At 37.9% G+C, this 23,675-nt stretch overlaps 3 protein-coding genes across 3 annotated transcripts; 2 read left to right on the top strand and 1 right to left on the bottom strand.

Annotated features, from left to right (window-relative positions):
- The first annotated feature begins 3,507 nt into the window (after window positions 1–3,507).
- Window positions 3,508–6,107, top strand: LOC103446292 (U-box domain-containing protein 17-like). The gene has a single exon (XM_008385376.4). It carries the CDS (start codon window positions 3,840–3,842, stop codon window positions 5,991–5,993), a length of 2,154 nt encoding a protein of 717 aa, XP_008383598.3. The 5' UTR covers window positions 3,508–3,839; the 3' UTR covers window positions 5,994–6,107.
- A 4,726-nt stretch (window positions 6,108–10,833) lies between these two features.
- LOC103446287 (transcription repressor OFP5-like) lies at window positions 10,834–12,569 on the top strand. The gene has a single exon (XM_008385370.4). The coding sequence runs from the start codon at window positions 11,283–11,285 to the stop codon at window positions 12,471–12,473; it is 1,191 nt and encodes a 396-aa protein (XP_008383592.3). The 5' UTR covers window positions 10,834–11,282; the 3' UTR covers window positions 12,474–12,569.
- A 650-nt stretch (window positions 12,570–13,219) lies between these two features.
- LOC103446288 (heat stress transcription factor A-4c-like) lies at window positions 13,220–15,807 on the bottom strand. Its single transcript, XM_070806669.1, has 2 exons — window positions 14,515–15,807; window positions 13,220–14,366 (listed from the first exon to the last, which is right to left on the bottom strand). Exons 1-2 carry the CDS (start codon window positions 14,728–14,730, stop codon window positions 13,305–13,307), a joined length of 1,278 nt encoding a protein of 425 aa, XP_070662770.1. The 5' UTR covers window positions 14,731–15,807; the 3' UTR covers window positions 13,220–13,304.
- Between the last annotated feature and the right edge of the window lie 7,868 nt (window positions 15,808–23,675).

Below are 23,675 nucleotides of genomic sequence, written 5' to 3'. Positions count from 1 at the left end.
AGAATGTCAAGCTTGACATTTTGCCAGCCCTCCAGCTCAGCCAATTTGAATGCCAACAGCTACTTGTGTCAGCATGATGTCAGCTAGCTAATGTCATACTGCTGTCAGGTTAATGTTGGAATTAGATTTTGTTTTTCTTCCTATAAATACCTACAACATTGAAAACTGAAGACAAGAAGTGCCACGTAGATAACAATCCTATCTAAATTTTGCACAACCAATTATATCTCGACATGTGGCACTCAAAATCCTATCCGAAAAATTATTAAGATTACATAAAGATAAGAAATCTGGAGTGTTACTCACTTTAGCGACATGTGTCACTCGAAATCATATCCGAAAAATTATTGAGATTACATAAAGATAAGAAATCTAGAGAGTTACTCACGATAGTGACACGTGTTACTCGAAATCATATTCAAAAAATTATTGAGATTATATAAAGATTAAAAATTCGGATGCTTATTCATTTGGCGACAAGTGACACTCAATATTTGTCTGAAAACCTTATTTTAATATGGTAGTTTAATTTAATTAACCATATTAATTTAATTAAAATAATAAATTATGTTTGGTCTATGGCCCTTTGACCCTCTCGGTTTGGAGATGGTTTTTTTGTCAAAGGACTATGTTTGGCCTATGACCCTTTAGCCCCATCGGTTGGAGATAGTATAAAATATGGTCTAACATTGTTCATTAGTATATAATTCATTGCAGGGCTATAAGGCTAAGGGGAGCCTTTTGACCTTCATTCGAATGAAGATGGCCTTACCACTCAGTGTAAGGTATAAAAGCAAATTTTAGCCTTTATATACGTATAATCATCTAAAAAATGAGAAAATTGATAATGTTGTGCGACCATATTGTGAAATTATTGTTTATATACTTTTCATTTAAATTGTGTTGAAAGATAATCTTGAAATGATTAGATTTTGAAACTAATTTATACTTGAAGACTTGTAAGTTAGTTTGTTAACATTATTCATACTTGCATTTGGGGTTCCGAGTTCAATTTCTCCTACTCGAGTATTACTCATATTAAAAAAAAAAAAAACTGATTTGAAATTTTATACGTACATTATTGGATGAGGTACTAGGTGTTGGATATAGAATGGTCAAAATTACTGAAAAATGCCACAAAATTATAGTTTAATAATGAGAAATCAAAATCCAAAGCTCCACGTCAACAATGGGTTTCGAACCCGAAATCTCTAATTTTTTATTTTAAAAAAATCTCGTAATCCGTCATTTACTATTAGACTACGTGCTCGTGGTTGTACTTTCACTTTTGTAGGGTGAGTCTGTTCGTGGCTTCTGTTTCGTCAACTTGTGTGTTGGACGTTTTTGACTTGGATTGTCTGCCCTCCTAGTTGTGGTGCCCTTCCATGCCCTCTTATTTTGTGCGGTCACGGTTAAGCTACGTCAATATTTTATATTTTTATTATTTTTTGTCTTATTATCTTATTAAAAAATTAATATAAAATATTGACGTGGCTTAACCGTGACCGCACAAAATAGAAGGGCATGGAAGGGCATCATAACTAAGAGGGCAGACAATCCAAGTCCAGACGTTTTAGTCAAATTTGCCAGCGTGGACATAAAACGCAGGCTCCTTGATGCCCAACTAATAATATAAGTATTAATATTATCCAAATAATAATCCCCAAAGTTCAACGCGCCTGAAAGATGCGTGGCCCCCACAGCTTTAAGTAGTCAACCCTTGAATCAAGTCCGATGCCGATGCTTGCTTATTTTACACCTACCTTTACTTTGAGCAAAGCAATCATGCAATACTCTTGCAATTACAGTTTACTCCTCATACCCAACATACTACTCCATTCAAATTTTGGAGTGTCAGGAACACGGTTCAATATGTCAAATGTTATAATATAAGCTGAGAATTTTTATTTTCGAGTGTCCTCCGCTTATGAATGCATATGGTGTTTATGAACACATTGAAAATGACCATCCGTTAGATTGGAAGTAGATTCTGTTGTCTCTTTGGTCCTCCTCCATAGTATGTGCTTTTTGGCCACCAAAGAATCAACTCACATGTACCTACACTTGTAGAGTGTACACCATTAATCAAGGTAGGACAAATGAGAAAGAAAAAAAAATTATGAGAATATATGCGACCAACATTTCACGTCGAAAAATCAATGATGTTTTGTCATTCAAATGAGATGTTCAACTGCGTCAAGATACGACCATTTAGAACTTACAACTCAGGGTTCGGTTTTTGAATTTTGGAATCCCGACTTTATAGGTCATAACTGAAAAAGAAATCTTAGAAAAACACGTAGAGACAAAGTACCACTTGAATAAAGAGAGATCTGAACGTAAAGAGAATTTACTTCCGTATGATCCTCTTACGTATGCGAAATTTAACAACGTATGCTTTTTTTGTATTTATCAATTCGTATTTTCTTTTATAAGACAACTACCATATTCTAGACTGTATACGTGCTGCCATTCCAAATATACGCAGATAACATTCATAACAACCTCCACATAAAATTGATATAAGAGGTGGGTGATGACGTTATGTGATAGGGAAATTTAGGGTGATCGCAAAAACTGTGGGCTTCAATTGAAGGAAAGGAATCCAAAAATGGCAGCCAAATTCAATGAGAAATTATGTTCTTCACATAAATAATGGGACAATGCACAATGACTCACCTACACCTCAGGATAAGATCTAAATCAATAATACGACAACATTAATCTTAAATTTTCTATTTAACATTGATTAGTTTTGAAAAACACCGAAGAACCGCTTTGATGTTTTACATTTAAAAAAAATGATTTTCATGATACGATGCATTATTACTGTGACTTCTTGTGTCACTAATACAATACATAGTTTCTTTTCATATGATATTCATACCATTAAGTCATTGGCAATCATGTTTTCTTGAATCCTATGGTCTAAGAAACTTGTGGACTAACTCCCTTTCAATCTCAATACAACGCGGAAAGAAAATAACGGTTTAATTCAACCTTATTATTTTACTTTTTTCTCGGTTATTAGATTGATCGAACGATAAAGAATTATAATTTTACTAAACCGTAAAATTCTAAAAGAACGAGAGTAATATTATTGACACGAAACACAACCATAAGAATATACGTGTAACATGGAGATTCCTCTCCCACCTTGGAGTCCCTGTTACGGTGGATGACTTCATAAGAATCCAAAGTCCAAAGAAGTAAGTAAACCGGAAGAAATACGTGTCCTTTTTGGTCACGGAAACCAGCAGCAATGCCGACAACAACAAAAACAAAGAGGAAATGTGGACTTTGGGCATCTATATTATTAAGAAATCTGAAGAAAATTATTTAAAAATTTTGAATTTTAATTATAAAAACAAGATAAATAATATTAGAATTAATTTTTATTAAAATAAATTATATCAAAAGCTTTTCGTTAAACTTTATAATATTATTACTGCCTGCTGCTACAGCATCGAACGCTGCACAGGAGTCTCTCCAAAATATTAACTCATATTTTAAATTCAATTGAATCCTCTCTCTCCTCTCATTCTCTCTCCTCTCAGTCAAAGCCCCTCCTTTCCTAGAAATTGGTGGAACAAAATATAAAGAGAGGAGAAGACAAACACCAAAGTCCTCCTCCTACTTTTCGGAAATCCACTGAGTCATCCGAGTCGCCCGGGTCCGCTTTTGCAACGCGGAATCGTCCCCCACCATTTATACAATTTCCCAAACAATCCCATTTCATTCCCTTCGAAGATTGTACAAAACCGCCAATCAAAGCCAGAGGCTTTGGATTCTTCGAGGATATTTGACTCTGCCCAGTTGCTTGTTTCTTCAAAATCTTCATGGCTTCGGCGGCGATATTCTCATCGATGCGCCGGCGGAGGTCACCTTCTCTGGAGGCGTTTTTAGCTCCGGTTGACCTCTCTGACGTGGCCCTTGTACAGACCCTTGTCTCGGTCACCGCCGAGATAGTTTCCTCCTTCTCAGCCAAGTCTTTCTCCTTCCAGCGGCGGAATTCGAGGTCGCTGGTGCGGAAAGTCGAAATCTTTCTCGTGCTCTTGGAGTATCTGAGGGACTCCGGGGCTGCTATGCCGTGGACGGCGGTCATCTGCCTGAAAGAGCTCTACTTGCTTCTATACAGATCCAAAATACTCCTCGATTACTGCGCCCGGTCAAGTAAATTGTGGCTTTTGCTTCAGAACCATCCAATTTCCGGCCATTTTCACGATTTGAATCAGGAAATTTCGACCCTTTTGGACGTGTTTCCGATGGATGACGTCGAATTGGGGGAGGACGTGAGGGAACAGATTGAGCTCCTGCAGCGACAGGCCAGGAGGGCGATGCTGTTCATCGAAGAAGGAGATGAAGAATTAAGGGTTCAGTTCTTTTCGTTCCTTGACGAATTCGAGAAGGGCCGGGTTCCTGACTCGGCCGATTTGTGGTTGTTTTTCGTTGAAAGATTGGGGATTCGAGACGCCAAGAGTTGCCGGCACGAAATCGAGTTCTTGGAGGAGCAGATTGTGAACCACGAAGGTGACGTTGAGCCCACCGTTTCGGTGCTTAATGGGTTTGTGGCATTCACTCGGTATTGCAGGTTTTTGCTTTTCGGTTTCGAAGAAGACGAGGTTGAATTGGGGATTGGGAACAATCAGAGGAAGCCCCGAAAAGGGTTGATTGCTCAGGAGATTGCGGAGACTTTTATAACGATTCCGAAGGACTTTTGCTGCCCCATATCATTGGATTTGATGAGAGAGCCAGTGATCATTGCGACAGGACAGACATATGATCGGAGTTCAATTTCGAGGTGGCTGGAAGAAGGGAATTGTACTTGTCCGAAAACAGGGCAAATGCTGCCCAGCACTCGCCTGGTTCCGAATCGGGCTTTGAGGAATTTGATCATGCAGTGGTGCACCGCTTATGGAATTCCTTACGACCCTCCAGAGTCTGCATATGCATCAGCAGACAGCTTTGCAGCTGCTTCTCCCTCTAAGGCTGCTGTTGCAGCCAACAAAGCGACCGCGGGGCTTCTCATCCAACGGCTGGAGGATGGATCACCATGCGCACAAACTATAGCTGCTCGTGAAATTCGATTGCTGGCAAAAACAGGAAGAGAAAACCGCGCTTTCATTGCGGAAGCTGGGGCAATTCCCCATCTTTGTAAGTTACTCTCGTCTCCAAACTCTGTGGCCCAAGAGAATTCTGTGACTGCGATGCTCAACTTATCGATATATGATAAAAACAAAAGCCGAATTATGGACGAAGAAGGGTGTTTGGGGTCCATTGTTAATGTTCTGAGGTTTGGGCACACGACTGAGGCGAGGGAGAATGCTGCAGCAACTTTGTTTAGTCTATCTGCAGTTCATGACTATAAGAAGAGAATAGCGGACGAGGAAGGGGGAATCGAAGCTTTGGCAGGATTGTTGAGAGAGGGTACCCCAAGAGGAAAGAAGGATGCCGTGACAGCTTTGTATAACCTGTCTACTCACACCGAAAATTGCACGAGAATGATAGAGGCTGGGGCTGTTACAGCGCTTGTCAGTGCATTGGGAAACGAAGTGGTTGCTGAGGAAGCAGCTGGTGCATTGGCATTGGTTGTCAGGCAGCCTATTGGGGCAAAAGCGGTGGCGAATGAGGACCTGGCAGTGGCAGGTTTGATAGGAATGATGCGTGGCGGGACTCCAAGGGGTAAAGAAAATGCAGTTGCAGCTTTGCTCGAGCTGTGCCGAAGCGGTGGAACTGCTGCAACTGAGATGGTAGTTAAGGCACCAGCTTTGGCAGGGTTACTTCAGACGTTGCTTTTTACTGGTACAAAGCGGGCAAGAAGAAAGGCAGCTTCTCTTGCTAGGGTGTTCCAAAGGTGTGAGAATGCTGCAGCAATGCATTTTGGTGGTCTCGGCGTGGGATATGCACTTGCAGGTAACTCAGCTGCGAATAGGGATTCGAGTTTCGTAGGTGAGGTCTCCGTGCCGCTGTCCATTTCCGTGCCTGTTTTGTAGTGGTAACATCAACCCTAGATTTATAGTCTTCCTTGCTTATATGTGTTCCCATTTTTGTTGGAAATATTTACACATTCTTTCATTGAAATTGGAGGTCATAAAGAAGTTACAAAAGTATCGTATTTACTGTGATTTTAGTGAATACTTTGTGTTGTCGAGCTTCTAGTGTAAATTAGTATACATTGTAATGTCGAATGATTTGGCAAACGAAAACAGAACGTGTTCAGAAAAATTGCAAGACCATTACAAATACATTGATAAACTGCAGTTTGAGGTGGTGTTTGGACGGTCTGAACGAATACTCTGTTTAAGTGCCTTATCTCACTAAGTAAGGTTGCCTTTATGAATTCTAGAATGCCACTGCGCTCTATTTTGGGCTAAGTCTCCCGTTAGCTCTAAGTACTGTTTTGTCTTTTGAATAGGGACGTACGTTGTAATGCCATATGAATGCTTCTGAATTTGATGCTAGGGGTCACATTTGAAGTTTCTGCCTAATCTTTATGTACTCAAATTTGAAGTTTGATCTAGACTGAGAATGCAGAGACTGATACTGCCACTATTACATACAACGAATAAAAAATGATAAATTCACGTACAAATGCGGAGGGCCTGTTCAAGACCTTTAAGAATAGTTAAAAGCGCTTACCGACAATAAAAAATGCTTCTGATTACGCTTGGTGCAAAAACTTAAAAGCGCAAAGGGATAATAGAAGCCTTTCAAGTCGCATGCATTTGAATATTCAGAAAGTGAAAGTCATTTGATGTTTCTGTTACTTTAAGATCCATATCTACCGAGTAGGATTTTTTCCCGTTCAAATTCTTTCCCCTGCCCTCTCCTCCTTTCTTACTCTCCTCTATCTCTCTATAAAGTCAACACAAAATGTTAACGTGGCTTAATCGTGACCGTTTAAATAAGAGTAGACCAAAGAGGAGGAGAATTTGGACGAGAGAGAATTCTACTCTCGTATTTACACGCGGTAGGCAGCTTAGTTGTTGAAAGGTCTGAAGAATTGCATGGAAGAGTGTAGAGGAAAGGGACGAAGATATTTCCTCATTGGGGAAATATCTGGAGACTAGAAGTAGTGGTTATTCGTCCGTGATGTAAGAGTGGACATAATCTCTTCATTCAATTGTTTGATTGACCAAATGCCAAGTTTGGTAAGGTTTCATCTATGCCATGGATTCTTATCAGCCAAGCATTAGTCACACAGTCAAGCGTCACATCACTATTCTGGTACACTCTTTAATCCTTCCTGATAGCAATTGGATTCGAGTGTCGGAAGCTGAACCAAGAAAGCCAAAATCGCTATAATCTTATCGTTTTCGTTGAGTTGTTTCGAGCACCTTGGGTGAGATAAAGTTTGGATGGGCGTTAGGCAACCACTAAAGTCTGTTGGAAAATTCCACTTGGAAGCAGAATCTTGTCTGTAAACGAGAGCTTTTGTATGGCAACTGTGTGTAGTGGAGGAGGAAGCATGCCTTTCACTAAGGCAATCCCACCTACTTGTTTGTTACTGTCGGATTGAAAGGAAGGGAAAGTAATCAAAGTTGATGCACCAAAAGGCTCCATTTATTTTGTGGTTAGAGGAGACCGTACTTTAACAAGGTTGTCTGATTAGGTCAATTTTTATATTGAGTAAAATCGAATAAGATTCAAAATATAGCAAATCTCATATTTTTTGTGAAAAGTACTTACAAGTGACGTAATAAGACATCCTACCGAAGTTTTTCTGGCCGAGGCCAAATCAAAGCAGTTGCATTAGTAATGATAGTTTCTAATGATAAATAGCACAACATCCATATTGCTTCCAGCTTATACCCCATTTTCTTGGTCCTCTTTCTTGACTTGTTTTAAACAAATGAAAAAAAAAAAATCACCGCTTATAGACAAGATGATAATAAAAAACAAAAATGACGGGCTAGGTTTTAAAGGAGTTGCTCAACTTGAACTTTATTGGGTCCCAATTAAAAATCTAAATAGAAGTGGCAAATTAACTCATTAGATTGTTAATGGGTACTTGTTAAAATCAGTTTAATTTGATATCACCATAATATAGATGTGAGATTAGTAGTGGTGATGATGTAAGGCAAAATCAAATTAAATGAGTTTTAATAACAATTCAATGAGTTGTTTTGCCACCTCTAGATCCAAAGATCCCAACTCATTGGTTAAAACCCAATTACAGTATGATACATATAAATAAAAAAATGGTTAAAACCTTAAAAGAAATTCATATACATTATAGATGTGGGTTAGGTTAGTTGACCAGGGTAGTACTCGCTCCGTTATATTCAAGTTCGATTTCTTCTCTTGTAAATTTAGATTAAAGTAATGTTTATGCATACGTTAAACTATGATTTGTCTATAAGGGAAAATGTAGTAGACTATTTTCTATTTGGTAATAGCATAGGAATATCACTTTGTGTTTTTCTTCTCCATCCATTTGGCAATGCCCATGTGGATGACATTGTGCACAGTGGAGGAGTGGTTCTCTTCTTCACCTTCAAAACAAAGCAACCCCACTGGTTTTGTTCCATTTGTTCATGATTTGGACTGCCTGGACGGCAAGAAAAGTCTTGAATTCTTAGTACAATTTAATTGATACATTGCCTCCAAGGCAGGAAGTCTTGGGTTTTGGAGAAAGAATTGTAGTTTTTAGTCTCGGTCGAGTCACAAGTTTTTAACCTTGTATTTGGATTAGTGTATTTATATATATAATTAGGTTATTATAAGATAGAATTAATGTCTTTCTGTGTAGCCGGCATATTATATACAATATAACATGGTTGAAACGTGAATGTTGATTTCTCAGTGTTGAACAAGACAAACAGAATATTAACACGTTGTGTTATTAATTCAATTGTTATAATATGGGTGATCGACGAGTTTATGTTTTAAGAACAATGTAAGTAATAAAATACATAAACAAATTGTAACATTACGTGACTGAATAACCGCCGTACAAAAGAAAGAAGGGGTTATAATGCCTTGAGAGTCTTTAACCATATCAATACTCAACAGGAGCATTGTTATTGACTTTGAATATGCTAAGAAATGCAACCAAAAGGGTCGAAATTCAATTTTAAATTGCAGGCATGACTTAGTGACTTTGAATCGGTTGAGAAATTTTCCTGGCCGGGAGTTTTACGGCAGGGAAACAACAGTTCTAGACGAGAATAGTATTCTCGTTGAATTTAATACAAGCAACTTAAAAAACGAGATCTTGTGTATCAAAAAATTCGTTGACATTGTCCTACTAAGATAAAAACTTACATGTAATCAAGGGATAGATATCTGTTATGAGAGTTATAGGAACAGATGTCCCATCACAAGCTAGTTATGTGAGAATGCGAGGACAAAAGTCCTACATTGGAGAGGACCTAACTATGCAAAGGTTTATAAGAGGTTGAACTACTCTTCATATTACTAATTGGTTTTATGGTAGAACCTCAATTTTCTTCATGATATCAGAGAAGATTGGCTCATTTGTGTCGCCAAAAGCCACATGTACTATACGTCAACGAATTTATGTTATCCGCTTGTTAAGCTTGATCGCCACAAGATTATTCATATGCATTCTAACTTGAGCAAGACCAAGTTTAGGAGCCCAATCCTGATGTGGGTTAGCAATTCTCATGTTTGGTTCCCTCCCAAATTTCAGATCAGTCCAGCCCAATTCGACCAATTCAGAGCCCTTTTTGCATTCAACTAGTCTGCCCAGTGGCCCACTGTACTAATCTTTTTGACCAAACTGAATAAAAGATACAAAATTCAGGACCAAAAGGCAAAGCAACAAAGCAAAAAGTAGGAATAGTGTATATGACCAACAGATTCCTTAAGGGAAGGGATCCCCATTTTTTGAAAAAAATGGGGATTAGGTGTGGGGCCCACTACACATCGAATTTCAACGATCCGAACCGTCTATTTTGTTAGTCTCAATTCATAAATCATCCTTGCAAAAATTCAATTCAATCCGAAACCGTTTGCCTATTTAATTATCAAGATCAAATTTCATTTTTCTTATATAACAAAGTATTCGTTCATTTCCTTGAACCCAATTATATGTCTTAAACATTTCCGATTTAGCTAATATTTTGCAAGGATGATCTATGAATCGAGACTAACAAAATAGACGGTTCGGATTGTTGAAATTCGATGTGGAGTGGGCCCCACACCTAATCTCCATTTTTTTCAAAAAATAGGGATCCCTTCCCTTAAGCAATCTGTATGACCAAAAAGGACACACAGATTTATGTGCCCCAAACAAAACCCAAAACACACAAAAATAAATAAATGGACAACGTGTATGACGAGTTTGATAACTAATTATGTCACATGTGCCCGTTCGGTAGAATATTTCAATTTCCCATCCCCTAATAATGTTGTATTAAAAAAGCCTAGTAAATGTCTATGACAAGGGAAAAACCTGATTAAGCATGCAATCTCACTGTTCGTATACAATCTTATATGTGTTTTTAGTCACGTGATGATATAAATGAATGCATAGTTATTTAGAATCAGAAGCATCCAAGAATTTTTCCAGACAATTACACTTAGTCATCAAAGTGAGCTATATATCGTTGTATACACTAAATAGTCTTTGATCACAAGAGAAAAATTGATGTTTGCTTGACTAGAAAAATTCAGTAGTACACGTGATCGGACTATCTACACAAGTTTTCTCCTTTCTAACCGCATAATTGCTCATCAACTTGCTTTCAATTGAGTTAGTATCTAACTTTGTAATAAGTTGTAATAAATGAATTGTTCTATAGCAAATCAAATTCAAGAATATGTAGTTTTCATGCATTAATGAATGTGAAGCTGCTCCAATTTGTGGAGAAAATTTTCCATGTACAAGAAACATCGTTCGGTACATCAAATGTTATAATACAAGTAATTGATTTTTTTTTTTAAATATCTATGACACTTGGTCGTGTTTCCGGTACAGGAAAAAATCTCTCCAATTTGTGGTGGGGTTAATGCTAATATGCTGTGATGGGCAGAGACAACACATAATTGCTTCTCCTTTTTATCCCAATAAGGAGGCACAAAAGTAAGGGAAAAAGTGGGTCAGTGGTCACAAGATTTAGGGCGGGCCTTTCTTTTGAAAAACAAATCCGGAAATACACTACCCATTACCCACACCCACCCACGTTCCTATTAACCATCCCTCCCTCCTTCCTCTAAAGCTCCTACAGCCCTACAACTTGATCAATCTTCCTTCTCTGCAACTCCAAACAGTCCAAATTCCCTTTTGGAATTCAGATTTTCAGTGGAATTTAATCATGAAGTGGGGTACCAAAAAGCAAAAGAATCCACCTACTTCTTCTTCTTCTTCTTCTTCAAAGCCTTCTCTGATCTCTCATGTCTTTCCAAGTTCATGGCTTTCCAAGTTCAAGCACAAGAGTGGGAATTCGGAACCGAAACCCAGGAAGGGAAACCGGAAAGGGAAGCAGAATTCTCCGCCTTTGGATTTGCCAAGGTGTGGTAGTCATGGTGGTGGGAGGTTTCATGGCGTGGATGATGACGAGGATGATGCGTTTTGGAGGCTGTCTTTTGGGGAAGATAGTGCTGAAGGGAAGAACGACAGGGGGGTTTTGAGGTCGGTGCGGTACGATTCGAACGATGAGTTTGACGTTCGGAAATCCATTTGTGGAGGGTTTCAAAAGAGTGGTAGAAAAGTGGAGGGAAGAGAAGGGTCTCAGAAGTTGATGGGCATGCATAAACCTGGGACTGCTAAAGACTCGAAATGGATGAAGAACGGAGGAGTTTTCGGAACGGAGGAATTCGAACGAGAAGCAGTTAAGAAAGAATACAGATCAACAGGTTCTGTGAGAAATGATGTACTGGAAATGTTAGCAGCAGTAAAGAATCAAGATTTATCTTCACGGAATTCGAGAACTTCCGGTCTGGAAACAATTGAGGAAGAGGCTTTGAACCGGGAGACTGCAGAAGAAAAACAGAGTTCAGATTGGCAGAGATTGAAAGAAAGGAAATTGGAACAGGTGAAGTCGAAGGGCGAGAAACACCGGAAATCTCTCTACATAAGCAGGGAATTGCAGAGGAGAAGGACAAGGAGAAGTTGCAAAGTCAGAGTCTGTTCTCCGCGGACAGCTTCAAGGGTCGAAATCTGCAAAGTGAAGGCTCTCGAAGACATGACGAAAGCCAAACTGAAGACTGAAAGTGAGGCTAAGGAGAGAGCGGTACAGCAGGTAAGAACAGGGTTGAACAGCTTTGCAGTGGTGAAGTGCTCATTCGAACCACAGAAGGACTTCAGAGACTCCATGGTTGAGATGATTGTGGAGAAAAAGATAACACAGCCGGAGGATCTGGAAGAGCTCTTGGCTTGTTACCTGACCTTGAATTCCAACGAATACCATGATCTCATCATCAAGGTATTCCGGCAGGTATGGTTTGACATGAACCGGACCTGTTTCGGTACTGAACTACAGAATGAACAATATGGCAGCGACTAATTTCTCTTTAGCTAATGATAGCAAAACTTGTAGCCAAATTGTAAAAGAGATAACACTACTACTTTTCTAATTCTAATTGCTCTTACTGCTTCAAAATTTGTGAAAGTTAACTAAGCAATGCAAATGTAGAATTACAATGTGTGTAAGATGCACAAATGTGGGGAAGATGAAGGTGGTAAAACCCAGTTTCAATCCTCAAACCCCGCAAAAATTCATACGGTTCTTCAAATCAAAAGTAAAAATGCTACTTATCGCGAGGAACCTACAACCACAGGGAACTTAGTCAAAACAGGAGATGCATAATAAGGCTGTAAACAATCATTTCACATGAGTTCAGAATTATGTATTTCCCACAACTAGTCGTGTCACATGAAGATATCCTCAGCAAAGAATATAAATTCTATAAAAAATAAGCAATTACTCGAGCTGAAGACCCTTCGTTGAACTATCCAGTCAACCAAACACCAGATGCCCAGTTGGAATGAAACGGAATTAAGATCATTGAGCTTCAAAGCAACTGGGTTAACAGACTCGTGTGCACAGCCATATGAAGCGTAGCAAATTGTCTAATAACAAAAGTTAACATGGATGAAAATCTGTGAATTGTTGATTAACGTACATGGCCATCACAAGGAGAGCGGGATTAAAAGCACGTAAAATTCAGACATAAAAATAATTAAATGATGTTGTTTAAGTTTATAGGTATAAGAATAGTAATTAGAATATAAAGATAATCAAGAAGAAAATGAACTCAAAACACAGAATATCTATATATAGCCAGAACAAAGTATTCATACCTAAATTTATACCGGAATAAAAGAACTAGTAATATCAGGTTTTCTCTACTGGAGTAAGATGCCCCATCTGTTCTGTAAGGTTATTTACATTCCTCATATTCCACCACAACATACCATGATCACCGGGTTTGCTGTCATTCGTTTTACCATCGGAATCCTTTCTTTCAATCAGAACTTCCTGTGCTCCCGATGTACCAGGATTCTCTGTTAAGAACTGTTCCCAAAATATGTCATTGACCCCGGTGGGTGCAGAAGCAGTGGTTCCAGCTGTTTTTTCTTTAGACGTTTGTTGTGTCAAGGCGGTGGTGGGTGCAGAAGCAGCAATTCCAGCTGTTTGTTCTTTCGAGGATTGTGATGCGGCAGGCTTGGGAGCAACAGAAGCGGGGGGTTCAGCATTCATGTCAATTCCAGGGGATTTTGACCGAATGTCAGCATTCAGTTGTATGGAAGACAGAGCTGTGCTTTCGTTACCACTTGTAGATTCATCCGCCTCTCGGTTTGAAGTTGAACCAACCTGGACGTTATTGTGACCAACATCATGAATGGTATCTTCCCAAAATGTTAGGAAAGACTCCAACTGCTCCAACTTTTCCGTACCCCCATTTTCTCTAATTACAGCTTGTGAAGTAACCATCTGATTATATCCACTGCTAGCATCATCGAAGGACCAACTGATTCTTGGCAACCTTCTCTTTCGCTCACGGACTTCTAACTGCGGAACAGGATTGGAGGCAATCCCCGGTTTGTGCAAAACCCTAGCCACGAAAGCCGCCATGCTTTGCTGCTGCTTTTCCATGTGTTGCAAACGGTCCATCAAGAACTGCATCTGCAACTCCAATCCATGCCGCTCCTGCTCATGCCTCTGTACCTCCACACCAAGGCGTTCTTTCTCATGTTTAAGCCTCTCGATTTCATCCTTCATACTCTGCCGTTCAGCTTCGGACAATGAAGTCCCTTGCCCTTGGACTTGAAGATTCTGCAAAGAGTGGCTGTGCACCGGCTTTCGCCTACGGATCTTCTTCATAATGTGTGGCTGACCTCTAATAAAATCGTCATTGGCGAATTCCCATTGCTCCGGATCAATTTTTCTAAAACCCTATTGTAATAATTCAAATCATTTTAAGCAACTAAAACTACAAACATACCATAAATGCGTATACACCAATGTCAAACAACAGAAGCAAAAGAAAGCAAGCTGAAACTGAAACTGAAGCGGAATCGAGTTAAAAACTCGATTGACTTACGTAGGTATTGAGCTGCCTGATGAAGCTAGAGAAGTTGTTGTGCTTGAAGAACTTTGGCAGCAAATCTCTAGCGAACTCCGGCGGATTCCAAACAATGAAGCTCTTATTACTGGCACTCCATGACACAATTGAATCTGTTAAAGCATCATCTACCATCTCATATGTCTTGGAAAGGAAAGGAGGCAGCGAACTCGTGCCACCTTGAACTTCCTCCATCCTAATCAATTGATTCAATTCCCCACAACCCAAATCAAAACCCTGAACTAAATCAACAACCCCATCGCGGAAACTCTAAAATCCCAGAAAGTTCAAATCCATCAAGCTCCCTTGTATATGCAGGACCAAAACTCCAATCCGAAAACCTCGAGTTTACATGCTTTCAACCCGAAAAACGAAACTTTCCAATGAATTAAGGTTAGCTAAATGATCAACCACTCCTCATTGCTCAAAGCTCTAATATTCTTGAAAAATCAAATCCTTCAAGCTCACTTGGTATATGCAGGACCCAAAAATCGATTCGAAATCCTCAAACTTACATTTTTCAACCCAAAAACGAATCTTTCCAATGAATCAAGAGCACCCGAAAACCCCCCACAAAACTCTAAAATCCCAGAAGAAAAAAAAATCCTTCAAGCTCACAAAAACTCGATTCGAAAACCTCAAATTTTACAGTATCTCAACCCAAAAACGAAACTTTCCAATATCAATGGGACCCAAAACCCAGCTGAAGACCCTTCAAAAGAGAACCTTCCAAGACCTCAACTTTACATTGAATCGGATGAACCCAAATGAAAATCGCATTGAATTTTCAACTGGGGACTCGAAATTCAATACCCCAAATGGGGACGACTGAAAATTCTGGCTAATTACCAGAAGTCGCAGTTCAGTCAACCCCGAAGAAACGGAAACAAGAATCCAGCAATTGACCAAAATCAAATCTCTCAGATAAGTTTTCAACTCTGATTTATTTAGTTGGAGAATTCGAAACAAAATCGCATTTTTGACGAGTCGTTTTGCAGCTCGTTGGAACAGTTTCCGGAAACGAAACTACAGTTTCAATTCGCATTCTTTGAAAAGTCGGGAGGTTTGAAAAACTAAAAAAATTAATGGAACGGAAGGCTTGAAGCGAAAGCAACGAGAAGTTGATAAGAATAGAGGGGGTCAGTAGTAGGAAGTTGCAGAGAGGAGAGAGAGGGTGATTGGCTTTGGGCGAGCAAATTCGACTGCGAAGCCCCCAAAAACGATTCGAATGGGCCGAATATTTGGGGATCCTTGTTTTCGAAACCCGTACAGAATTTTATTTTTCCCAAGGATTTCATTATTTTATTCACTAGAAAAATAATTTAAGACAAAGAGACAAAACATTTTAGATTAATGCTAACTGACCTCTTTAAAAATAGGATTATAAGACCACCTTCAATAGTGATCTAAAATTTAAAAATATTTAATCCAGAAATAGTTTTTCTGCTTCAATTCTTTTGGCCTAAAATTTTAGCCCGAGATTATCAAAGAATGAATTAAGGCTAATTTAAAAAAATATTATGTAGACTATCCTAAATTAATTATAAGAACATTGTAACCTTAAAATATTTAAATTCCGATAAATTTTGAAAAATCACTAAATTAATACATGAAAATCATGATAAACCACATAAACTTAATACAAATGACAATTAATAAACCACATAAACTTAATAACAAAAAAAGACAGTTAAGAAACCACATAAACTTAATACAATCGAAAACTCATAAACTTAATAATGATATCCACCATCTTGACTTGGTGATGGACTTGGATGATAGTCTTGAGATAAATCGTCATCTTGAAATATACTCCTTATGGCATTCCTTCATAAAATATCATTTTGCTTACCACGTAAGTATTTCTTCCTCTCTAGAGTGTATTTGTCGAGGTCCTCCATCATCAAATTAATTTCGAACCTTTCTTGCTCCCTATCCCCTTGTTCCTTCATGGCCAAACGCATTTGGGCCGATTCTTCTTGCCGAGAGATATGGTTTTCATTCATTCTTACTATTTCGCTAGCAAATTGTGCACGTATCGGATCTTGGGACTTCCCTTTTCTCTTTGCTTCCTTTTGCTTGTCTCTACCCAAAGGCCTTACAAAAGAAGAAGTTGGGGTTATTTGTTCGACACCTTCATTGTCGGAAAAATTCACACCTTCATTGACATCATTTGGGGTGGGGCTTCACTATGAAATAATCTTCCCCATTGTTGGTCCGCATCGGTTCCCCACCTTGGACAATCCTTGAGGATGTTCCAAGCATGATGCAACTTAAAAGCTTGATTTTTTTGTGTAGTTCTTGTCTTGTAAATTGTCATTGCTTTGTCACCCTATGCAACAAATACATAAAAACAATTAGTTGCAAAATACTATTATGTACATGACAAATAAAATATCAACAAAGAAACTCACAATTTTTGAGGCGCCCCTTCCACTAGGCATGTCAACCATGGCTTTCTCCAAGCTCCCTTCCACAAAGTGCACACTTTGTTGATAATTTTCCACTGATCATAAACACCACCAGCTTCCATTCGACCGGCGTTGGAGTTTTCATGGAACTTATCAACGATTTTATCCCACAAAACCTTTCTATTTTGATTCGTGTCGACGGCACCATCTTCGCTAATAGAAATCCATGTCAAACATAAAGCAATATCTTCGTCAATAGTCCAATTACGACCTCTCACATGCTCTTTTGCCATCTTGAAAATTTTGGAAATGAGAAGAAATGGTAGAAAGAAAAATTAGAAGAATTGTAGGAGAAAAGTGAGTTTTGTATGGATGTTTGAACAAATACATAGGTATTTATAGAGTTTTTTATTGAATTTTGAGGTAGATAATTTTTTTAAATTATTTTAGCCGTTGGATTTTAATTTGGACCGTTAGATCTTTTTTTTTTTATCGTTAGATTTGATTATATTCGATCTAAGCCAATGGCTACATACAAAACTTGACAAACCGGGGGGACACACCCACTTGGGTGGGGTCCACCTCGGTTGAATAAAGGTTGAAGGCCTTGCGTGTTGTGCGTGAAGCAAGTGACAGAGGGCAATTGGGCTTCACAGCCCATGTTTCAGTCACAGAAATTGGGGTCCACTCCAATTTGTGGCCTAAACTTGGGCTGGTATTTGACCTCCATTTGGGTTTTAGGTTTTAGGTTAATTTTAGGTCATGGGTTGGAGTGGATTTTTTTTTTTGGGGGGGGGGGGGGGAGGGGAATTATAGGTTTTAACCCATTATTGGAGTTGGTCTAAATAAACTATTTGACGTCGCATGTTTTTTACACAGTATTTTATAATGTTGGCATAAAAAATAAATTAAATTATGAGATGGCAGAGGGTCTTTCTAGAGAGTCCCCTTAGCATTTCTCTACATTTTAAGTGCATTTATATAATCGTGAAAGTAATGAATGTATAAGATTTGGTTTTTTAATCTCAGTAGTATATTTTGCTCTGTATTAAATGTAAGTTTTTGAATCTCACTCGTACATTTCACGTTGTATTAAATCTAGACTTTTTCGAATTGTTACAAATCTTCATCATTAAAAAGTGGGAAAAGTTGATTGGATTTTGAAGTCACTACACACATTCAATTTTTTCACATTACTTTTTTTTTTAGTACAACGATATATTTTATACTACAAGGACGGAGAGTTCGATTAAGCCACACAATGGACAACCTAATTTAGTATCCAATTTGACATCTACAAGATTCGAACCTAAGATCTCTCACTTACAAATGAAGATGAATATCATCATACCGTAGTACTGAGTGGTTTCACATTACTTATTTGAGTATTCGGATTAAGTTAGCTTTCAGACAGATGTTTGGAGACGATCTTGCTACTGTGTCATTTTGTCTCAACAAAGAGTGCTGACACACATGCTTTAGTGGCGTATTTGCCACCAATTGGAGCTACGCAAGACACTGTTTGTTTAATAAAATAAAGGGAGTATTTTTGCTCACCACCATTTAATATGGTGTATACTCACCATCCTATTTATCACCGTTAGATGAGTTTGAATTTCGAGATTCGTATAGTGAACATGCATAAATCTCAAAATTCAAACTCATCTAACGGTGATAAATAGGGTGATAAGCATTACCACCACTTGAGGGTGATGAGCAAAAATGCACTCTAAAATAAATAAAGAAGACGGTTTTTCAAAGAAAAGGCGATTATCTTCTAACCTCTACCGTACATGTGGTTTGACGATACGCCACTACCACACGTTGGTTAGATAAGTACAAACATGTGTATTTATTTAATCTCACTGTTTAACATTGAGTTATGTGTCAATATTATAAAACATTGTATAAAAAAAAATGAGGTGGCAGAAAGTCTATGGAGAGTTTCAACTTTGAGAGAGTTTCCTTAACGTTTCTCTTGTCATTAGTTAGCAAACTCAATCATCATGCTAGCTTCTCGAAAAATATATTTAAAATTATGACGAATTTTCTTAAAAGTTGTGACGTATTTTATTAAAGAGAAATGCTAAGAGACTCTTTTAAAAGTGAGACTCTCTACTACCTCATGTTTTGTGGCACACTATTTTATAATATTAGCATGAGAATTTGTAAAAAACATGAGGTAGCAGAGAGTCTATAAAGAGTCTCACTTTTATGATGTTGGTATATCCTTTTATGCCAGTCATTCTTTGAAAAAAGGAAAGAGAAATGCTAAGGAGACTATCTCAAAAGTGGGACTCTCCATAGACTTTCCGTCACCTCATATTTTTGGTACAATCTTTTATAATGTTAAGACAATAATTGTGAAAAAAAAAGTAGTGGAGAGTCCGTGAAAAGTCCTACTTTGAATAGTCTTCTTATCATTTCTCTTTCTCGAATGAGAAAACATATTGGCCCATGAGGCATCGGCTTAAACATAACGTAGAAGTTTGTAAAGTAAGAGATTATTATTGTCCAAATAGCAAGTTGACAATTGACAAATTGCAGGTTTCTCATTTATATATTTTTACAAACTTCTAAATTATAGTTTTAAGCTATAGCCAATTTAGGATTACATCATATAAATCACATCAAAACTTTATAAACTCAACAAAACAATACTATCAAAATCATATCATCGATAATTAACCATTTTTTAGAGATTGCAAGTGTTGTTGGAGAGTTGAATAATAAATTAAAATTATGAATAAGTTGAATGTTCAATTTGTTTCAGTGTAACAAAAATCATATCAAGATTAACAAATTATGAATATCATACATGTGGATGCGATTCTATCTAATCAAACAATTATGAATAACTATGTGATTATACGTATGTACATACTAAAGTAGAGGCAACTTCATCTATCTAATCAAACAATTATGAATAACTACGACAAAATAGTAGTAGTAGAGAGTCCTTGAAAAGTCCTACTTTAAATAATCTTCTTATCATTTATCTTTCTCAAATGAGAAAACATATTGACCCATAAGGCATCGGCTTGGACATAACGTAGAAGTTTGTAAAGTGAGATTATTATTGTCCAAATAGCAAGCTGACAATTGACAAATTGCAGGTTTCTCGTTTATATATCTTTACAAACTTCTACTTTATAATTTTAAGCTATACTCCAATTTAGGATTACATCATATAAATCACATCAAAACTTTATAAACTCAACAAAACAATACTATCGAAATCATATCATCGATAATTAACCATTTTTTAGAGATTGCAAGTGCTGTTGGAGAGTTGAGTAATAAATTAAAATTATGAATACGTCGAATGTTCAATTTGTTTCAGTGTAGCAAAAATCATATCAAGATTAACAAATTACGAATACCATACATGTGGATACGATTCTATCTAATCAAACAATTATGAATAACTACGTGATTATATATATGTACATACTAAAGTAGAGGCAACTTCATCTACAAAAACAATGTTCTGTATGAAAGATAATCTTCTTACCAAAGTGTAAATGCAGATCAATACTTGAATTAATTATTATCTAACATTATAGTTTTGTATTCACAACGTAACAATATCAACACAAAAAAGTGATTTTCACAATGTCTCTTGACTCTACTTACACATAGTGCAAGACGCTAATAGGAGATTGCAGAAATCGCCCCTCTATCCATACATACCCTAAACACCACCCAGCTTACAAAGTGGCAGAAACCACCGGATGCGATACGAAAAAAACCAGTGTTGAGAAAGCGAGCACGAGGCAGAGGGCCAGAGGGATGGCGAGCCTGGCCCGCCCCCATCAGTGAGAAGCCGAAAGACTAGCTAATTTGGAAGGTGGTGCACAGCAGATATTTAGGGGCCCCAGAAAAAGCTCACCACCTCCTCTGCTTGGATGTGAATCATGTCAGTCAGCTGTCAGTCATACATATTTGGATCACCACCCGGTCCCCCCCCAGCATTTGTCACGTGAACCTCCCAAACAGAACACTGGACACTAGTCCAGTCAGTGCATGGCGGATCACGCTTCATACAGTGCACCCCCAATCCAAAGTACCTACCAACACCCTAACAAACTCAACTCACACGTCACACATCACACACACTGACACACACACACACACACAGAGTACTGACAAAAGACAAAAGTACTGGCTGCAAACTCAAAGAAAGAGAGAGAGAGAGAGAGAGAGAGAGAGAGAGAGAGACTTCCCATAGCCACCGCACGCCGGCATGCAACCCCGGCCCCGCCGCTTTAAACTGCCCCCCACATCCATAATCAAATCATTTACCTTCTCATCTTCGACTTTTTATGCGCCACGCTTCCAACCTAGGTAACCTAGGCTACGGTTTAGTGGCTAATTACACGATAACGGGTAAAAAGATTCTTCAAAGTGTAATTCTTTATAGATTATCTGTTATTTTATATTGATGACATAATATTTTATAATGTTGGTATTAAAATTGACGTTAAACTGTAAAGTGAGGTGATAGAGAGTTCATAAAGATTTCACGTTAAGAAAGTCTCATTCACATTTCTCATTACACTATTACTTCTACTCCTAGTCTAATTAAAGCGTTGTTCATAACCCGTTTACCGGTCACTAATTTATAATCGTTAATGTATTGCAAAAGTTGTATGAATTAACATTAGCATGTGCAGATAAACAACTAACTACAAAACATCTTAACTCACGATCCAAAATGTAGTGAGTAAAAGGAGAGAAGATATGGTGAAATGAGCGACACGAGCCAAAATGAGGAGAGTGAGAAAATTAATATGCTTAATATCGGGTGGATTGTTGCCCACTTGAGCTACCAATTAAAGACAATCGCTCGTTGTTGTTAACATTTCAAACAGTCACTATTTTGGATAGTGTTAACAATTCGTTTGTAGTCTAAACACTGCGTGTTCTTACTATTACACCATGTACTCATACTATGCAAAGATTGTCGTGTAATATATATTATAACACATCGATTACGTACTCATACTTTTCCCACCCGTAGGTTTGTGCATGCTCAAATTTATTTGAAGGTGTTCAAACCCTTAACTCACTCATAGTTTGGCCTTTAATATGTCGGTACTGGTTGAAATTGAAGCCTAGTCCAACACTCCAATTAGTGTGACCTAGAAAAGATCAGGGCCAGTCAATTGTAAGATTGGTCAAGAACACAAGATGTATCGTGGTTCACCCCAATGTTTGGGCTACGTCCACATTAATGTTGATATTGTTTCACTTTGAATGATGAATATACAAGAAGGCTAGAGGCAGTGTGCTCTCTAGCCTATTTTATGTGTGCTCTCTTCCCATGGCCTAAACCTTGACCTCCTCTAATGAGGAGAGTGAGGAGTCATTTTATAGAATAAGGGCTCCTCACTTATTACATATTTGCCCATTCATTTATTACATAATTACACTTGAATCCCCCGAGTATTTATACGAAGTCTAAATACGGATGCCCTAAGTATGGTACAAACAGTCACTATTTTGGATAGTGTTAACAATTCGTTTGTAGTATGAACACTGCGTGTTCTTACTATTACACCATGTACTCATACTATGCAAAGATTGTCGTGTAATATATATTATAACACATCGATTACGTACTCATACTTTTCCCACCCGTAGGTTTGTGCATGCTCAAATATATTTGAAGGTGTTCAAACCCTTAACTCACTCATAGTTTGGCCCTTAATATGTCGGTATTGGTTGAAATTGAAGCCTAGTCCAATACTCCAATTAGTGTGACCTAGAAAAGATCAGGGCCAGTCAATTGTAAGATTGGTCAAAGTAGGCAATTTGGTCAAGTGAATGTGACCGTTTGATATTTTGTTTTGGGGAATTTGCACAAACACCATCTAATTATTTGAAGTGTCTGCATTTGCCACCTAAACTAAATCTTTTGTCCAACACCACCTAGGCTTCAATTTTGGTGCCAATGTACCACCTTTGATGATTTCTATTGAAATTTTTCGTTAAAACATCTTCTTCATGTAGGTCAGATCTAATTTAATCTTTTAATTTAATGAAATCTCAAACTAAATGAAAATTTCTAAAATAACAAAATAAAATATTGAAAAGAGAAGAAGAAAGATAATGAAACTTAGTGACCTTCCTCCACCCCCACGCCTCCACTTGCTGGATATTAACCATCCATGTTCTCAACAGCACAATCGCCACTACCACTATTCAAATTCCACAACGCTCGTATTAAATACCAACCTGATCTCACAATTCGGAGCCTTCAGACCCCAACCCGATCTCAAACCTCGCGGCTCATAATCTCATTTCTATGACCCCCACACAACACAACCTAAGTTAGTCTTTTCTCCTCCTATGTGTTTCCTGTATTTTCCTCCCCAGCTCCACTTGTCTATATCCCTCCTCCACTTCATCTTTCTCTCCTTTCCTGACTCATTCTCTCTATCTCGACCTTTTGCAATGTATTTTCTAATTTTCATCCCCTTTGCCTTCTTTAATTGTTTAAATAAATTTAAAGATTTTGATTAAGGTTTTTTTTCGATGAAAATCGACAAAATCACCCTTAAACTTAACGACATAGCTAGCAGAACATAACAGAGATGTCAATTAGCACAAAATGAAAGTCTAATTGAAAATTGAACAAAAAATTTAGTTTGGGTGGTAAATAAACACATCCCAAAAAAATTCAGGAGACATTTGTGCAAATTTCTTTTTTGTTTATATGGACCA

Source organism: Malus domestica, chromosome 10, assembly GCF_042453785.1.
Source record: "Malus domestica chromosome 10, GDT2T_hap1".
Classification (NCBI taxonomy): domain Eukaryota; kingdom Viridiplantae; phylum Streptophyta; class Magnoliopsida; order Rosales; family Rosaceae; genus Malus; species Malus domestica.
Note: the sequence above shows the minus strand (reverse complement) of the source record. Positions and strands in the feature narration are given on the sequence as shown.

Bases quoted from the DNA above. Each gene is read 5' to 3' on its own strand.
- LOC103446292 (XM_008385376.4), top strand. From the start codon at position 3,840: ATGGCTTCGGCGGCGATATTCTCATCGATGCGCCGGCGGAGGTCACCT.
- LOC103446288 (XM_070806669.1), bottom strand. From the start codon at position 14,730: ATGGAGGAAGTTCAAGGTGGCACGAGTTCGCTGCCTCCTTTCCTTTCC. The intron at 14,367-14,514 runs GTAAGTCAATCG...TTATTACAATAG, and splicing joins TCAGGCAGCTCAATACCTAC to GGTTTTAGAAAAATTGATCC.
- LOC103446287 (XM_008385370.4), top strand. From the start codon at position 11,283: ATGAAGTGGGGTACCAAAAAGCAAAAGAATCCACCTACTTCTTCTTCT.